Source organism: Pundamilia nyererei, unplaced genomic scaffold (genome assembly GCF_000239375.1).
Source record: "Pundamilia nyererei isolate P.nyererei 1_Seehausen unplaced genomic scaffold, PunNye1.0 scaffold00044, whole genome shotgun sequence".
In the NCBI taxonomy this organism is placed as follows: domain Eukaryota; kingdom Metazoa; phylum Chordata; class Actinopteri; order Cichliformes; family Cichlidae; genus Pundamilia; species Pundamilia nyererei.
In genome coordinates this window covers 1,638,942-1,644,136 of record NW_005187445.1, presented here as the reverse complement: position 1 = coordinate 1,644,136, position 5,195 = coordinate 1,638,942, and the positions used below count along the sequence as shown (strand labels likewise).

At 42.3% G+C, this 5,195-nt stretch overlaps 1 protein-coding gene across 1 annotated transcript; it reads left to right on the top strand.

Moving 5' to 3' along the window:
- Positions 1–605: 605 nt before the first annotated feature.
- Positions 606–3,413, top strand: mfsd4ab (major facilitator superfamily domain containing 4Ab). Its single transcript, XM_005731687.1, has 10 exons — positions 606–835; positions 934–1,132; positions 1,359–1,601; positions 1,735–1,897; positions 2,058–2,173; positions 2,314–2,487; positions 2,593–2,740; positions 2,835–2,905; positions 3,049–3,169; positions 3,292–3,413. Exons 1-10 carry the CDS (start codon positions 606–608, stop codon positions 3,399–3,401), a joined length of 1,575 nt encoding a protein of 524 aa, XP_005731744.1. The 3' UTR covers positions 3,402–3,413.
- Positions 3,414–5,195: the final 1,782 nt, after the last annotated feature.

Genomic DNA, 5,195 nt, shown 5'->3' with positions numbered 1-5,195 from the left:
CTGAATGGATAGAGAGTGACATTGTCTTATTAATTATAGATACAGAGATTTTATAACCAACAAATACTATAGGCCTATTTGCAGTGGGCAAAAATGACAGTTGGCCGAAACACAATTTTTGTTTTGTTAACATTTTATATCATATTGTGATGTTTTTATTACACAAACGTCTTTTGTAATGTGTCTGAGTTTTCCAGGTGTCAAAGAAAAGACAACTTGTCAATGAGACACACATGTATAATTGCTTCCTGAGTGACACATTTTCCACTGTATGATTCGATACTACTAGCTTGTAGTGTTTTACCTCACAAACCGGTTTTCAATGCTAATCATTGACACAATTCAAGTGGGGATATTTTTGTCAGAAGAATCTCCACTTCAACCATTAACTCGAGAGGACATCCTTTCCTGTTAAGCAATACAAAGTGGTTAGGGCTTAAAGCTTTAAAAGGGATCAAGAAACTCATTATGTTGCAGCAAGTATCCACGGAAACTCTGTGAAGCTGCTTTCCCATAACGCGTATGCAAAAGTTGGTTCTAAAAGGGAAAAAAAAATATCTTCTTGAAAGTGTCACTGAGCTACATCAATTTTTATTGAGCCCAAGATGTTTCTGGATGAGCGGATTGTAACTCTGTTCAAAAGGAATGCCCATCACACACTCACTTACTGGAGTGTTTTCTTCAGCTTTGGACTCTGCATTGCTTTTCTTGGACCTACGATTTTAGACTTGCAATGTCAAACAAACTCAACACTTAGTCAGATCACCTGGGTGTTTTTTGCCCAACAGTTCTGCTTATTGATTGGCAGCTCTGTTGGTGGTATTTTCAAGAGAACGTAAGTATCACAATCTCGCAACTAGAGTCTGTGCTGTCATATTAAAGTCTTGAAGGCCTGCATAAATGACCTCTCGTTCTCTCTTTTCTTTTTTAAAGGTTGTTGACCGCTCTTGCGGCCTTATTTTTTTCTGCTCTTGTCATCTCTGTAATATTTGCCATCATCCCTCTGTGCAATAATGTCTTTGTTTTGGCCATTGCCATGGCTGTGTCTGGTTTGGCAATGGGTCTGATTGACACTATTGCTAACATCCAACTGGTGACCATATATCAGAAGGACTCTGCCGTTTTCCTACAGGTGAAAAAGTACCGACATGATCAAAATACTGAAATTCAATGAGCCGATTCAGATGTGTTTGCTTTGTCTGTCAAGTATTATCGAGATATTATATAGAGACAAAACGATGAGAATATTTGCAAAAGATTCTCAATAGGAGTGCACTGTGAAGTTAGGTGCTAGTAATATACTGTGTTCTTCAAAAGCTGCAGTAAGTAATGTCCTTGGCCTTTCTACTTTTTTGCAGGCTCTTCATTTTTTCATTGGGTTCGGTGCCCTAGTGAGCCCACTGATTGCAGATCCTTTCCTCTCAGAGACAGGCTGTGGGAATCACACAGGGAATGAGACTGAGGTCATACATCATTTCAGAAGCATGCTGAGAAACAGTCCAATCGTAGAGCACAGCATACCTCTGAGCAACCTGTCCCATGGGGTAGAGAAAGAGGAGTCCAGTGTGCACTATGCTTTCTGGATCATGGCACTTATTAATGTAAGAAGCTGAACAGATGTACATGAATGAGAGGAGCAGGGTTTTGTTTGTTTGTTTGATTGTTTGTTTGTTATTGTATGATTATTGTTTCTTGAAATAAGAAAAAAAAAGTTGAATATTTGTTTACTTTCAGCTGCCTGTGCCCATTGCAGTCCTATATCTGATGTATCGAGAGCAGCTGATCCCATGTTGCCCCAGTGGCACGCCACGTCTTTTGGACAAGGATGAACTAGCAATGGAGAGCCAGCAGGGGGCCGAGGGCCCAGCTGTGGAACAGAATGAACATGAAGCTGGGGGTAAGGATATAGACGGAGAGATTTTTGCACCGGGACTATTTTAAAATGGAAAAATACACAATTTTTATGATTTTCCAACCAGTTTGGATAAAAAACAAAGGAATGAATTGCACTTTGTGTGCACCAATCTGTCATTTTGTGACTTTTTGCCCAGTTACAGGTCATGGGAGTATCTTTAGCTGCTGTCAGAATGATAACCTGCGCGAGCTGCCTTTATCCTTCTTTATGATTCATATTCTTGGTGGGATGGTGCTTTTTATGACTGATGGTATTGTGGTGAGTGAGGAGTGCAGATAAATGACATGGTGTTCATTTCACCTAATATTTTACACATAGTTTTATGTGTGCTTACAAAAATTGCTCCACATAAATCCCAGAAAGTAGAGCACATGAAAGAACGTCGATTTTCATTGCAGGGTGCATATGCCGGCTTTGTGTACACCTACGCTGTGGCACCACCGATGTCCTTGCCTCATAAGACGGCTGGTTACCTGGCCAGTATCTTTTGGGCAGCTATCACTGCTGGACGTTTGCTGTCCATACCACTCTCATATCGTTTCCAGCCTGTGAAACTACTCATATTCAACCTGGTAAGGCCAATAAAAAATTTAGAGGTGATATATATCACTTGGTGATATATAAATGCTAAATGGAGCATATATCCTCTTCTTTGTTTTTTTATTTGTCTTTTACAGGCAGGAGCTATTGTTACTGTGTTGTTGCTGCTCATTTTCTACACCAGCAGCATCTTTCTGTTTGTCGGGACGTGTTTATGTGGCCTCTTTCTGAGCAGCATATTCCCTTGTATGCTTGCCTACACTGAAGACATCCTTGACTACCAAGGTAAGATGAAGTGTTATCTGCGCATTAAGAATAACTCCGCAGTAGAATGAGTGCAAGAGGTGAAGTAATAAACTATGCATGCATTTTTTTACAGGTTGCGCAACCTCTGTCCTTGTGACAAGTGCAGGGATGGGAGAGATGGTAATGCAAGTTCTTGTTGGCTCAGTAAGTGTGATGACTATCTTCATTATTAAAGAGAGAATGTGCAGAAGTTGAAAAATGGGCTTTTAATTGCGAAGAAAAAAAACAAGCCCAGTCGAGATTTAAGATTCATGTTCAGGAGTTAAATTTTGCTGTCTCATCTGCAGATTATTCAGACTGAAGGCAGCTACAGCTTCCTGCTGTGTGGAATGATAATTGCCTGCATTGGTTTTATCCTCTTTATTGGTCTCCTGCTGTTCCATCGAATGCACAGAAATTACCTCACAGGTACAGCATCAGCCAGAATCCTCAGACACTCCTTTGAAATAAATAATTGTGGGTGTGCTGAAAGTTTGTTTGTTTTTCTTTGCTCATCAACCCCCTCTCCAAACCCCCTGCCATCCAAACAGGAACCTCAAAAAAGTCAGCCATGGTGGAGGAGCCAGCAACAGAGCAGAACGGGGAAGTCAAAACAGAACACATAGACAATGAAGAGAATATTCAAGAGAGCCCGAACTGATGTGTATTTAACCGCCGACTGGTAGAGACTGAGTATTGCAGTACAAAAAGGTCATCAAACAGTGTGTGTGCAAGTGTATCTTTTTTTGTGTGTTTTTGCAAAGCAGTACTGTTTTAGATGACAGTCTGGTCTCTTAGATTGTTTTTATAAATTACAACCTGCATTCATCAAATTGTGTTTTATTCTGTTTTATATTGCATTTACAATACATGATCAACATCAGAAGAGCTTCCACCACTGGCTCCATTAGCTGTGTTCATTCTGGTTATTAGTGAAGGGGACTCGAGAGCGAGGAAAACCAAACCCAGCTTACACTTTAACAGAGCAAAGTACACCCTGCACAGATCAACACAAGTTCCTAAATGGATTCCGTAATATATTTTCTTCCACATTTGGGCTGTTTTTGAGGAGATTAATTGTTGCGTACTTTCCTTAGCTATTAAAATTGAGTTATGGGGTTTGTAGTCATCCATAAAAGTAGTTCATACTATGGCATCTCCAAACTTGCTCTTTGTCAGCAAGTCAACCTTCAGGTGACCAGCAGGGAGCGATATAGACAGCATCATTATCATGATTAAAAACTTTATCTGGAAAATGTGAAATGAAATACAGCTAATCAAAAACATTTGTTCTTCCTTCCTATTGCAAAATGACCCTATTGCAAAATGGCCCTTCCTATTGCAAAATGGGAATCAGATTTATGAGTCAGCTTAGACCAAAACTTCCTGTTTCAAATATGCTTAAAAACCTTTAAATTGATTAGAAGTCCAGTCTACAATTAATACAAAACAAAATACTACATAGAGTGCACTATACAGGTCAACGGATGTTCAAGATGGGCTTTACGTCTACCAGCAACTGCCCACACTGTCAAGGCAATACACTGGACAACTACATCCACGCTTTTTGGTTCTGTCCACCAGTTCAGAAGTTTTGGCACGGGATATGTGAAGACTTACCAAAGTGTCTGAAATGTAACATTCCAACCTCCCCTCTAGTGTGCTTGTTGGACAACTTGGATGATGTCACTACAGAAATGAATACAGCCTGCATGGTTTTCACTGCGGTATGCATTGCTAAGAAAATTAACTGGAAATGAACTTGAAAAATAAAAATAATATTAAGTCTGACCAATATAGAGACCATCTAATAGATCACATGAGTCTTGATATAGCCTCTGCCACCACATTAGATCAGTACCTCTGGGCTCCTTTGATCAGCTCCATCCCCTAGTAGGGGTGGGGGGTTGTAGTTTCATCCCGCCTTTGCTATTGTGGTTGATGTGGGGAGTAGGGACGGCCTTAGGGCGTCTGGGGATCCCCTAGGGACAATTCCCTGGCTTAACCCGGGGGCTGTGGTCACGACCTGGTTAGGGGCACTGGTGGCTCTTGGATGGTGTTTTTCTGGTGGCTGCATGCAGCAGGGCTGGGGGAGGGTCTGTGCTGGCGGACATAGGTTAATGGCCTGGTAGTGTGGCTGCCCCTGGGTGGGTCTTTGGCGGGCATGGGGCCTTTGGGGTTCTGGGGGTGCTCTGCCTCCGGTCTAGGGCTTTGGCTGGGTCTTGGGGGCTTGGGTCCTGGTTGTTGTGTCACCAAGGTTGTGGGCAGGTGCGTGCACGGGGGCTCAGCCCTGGCGCGGGGGGCCTCTGGTGCATCGGGCGAACTGGGGGCCTCTTCAACTGGCAGGGAGGTTATTACATCCTTGCAGGAGTTCTCTACTCTCCAGAGGAGTTCACCCTGCAGGTGGGGGAAAGATATAGGAGAGGTGGTCCTCCGTTGGTCCTCCTTGGGCTCT

Coding starts and splice junctions, on each gene's coding strand:
- mfsd4ab (XM_005731687.1), top strand. CDS start 606: ATGTTTCTGGATGAGCGGATTGTAACTCTGTTCAAAAGGAATGCCCAT. Junction 2,488..2,592: donor AACTACTCATATTCAACCTG/GTAAGGCCAATA, acceptor TGTCTTTTACAG/GCAGGAGCTATTGTTACTGT. Junction 2,906..3,048: donor TGCAAGTTCTTGTTGGCTCA/GTAAGTGTGATG, acceptor TCTCATCTGCAG/ATTATTCAGACTGAAGGCAG.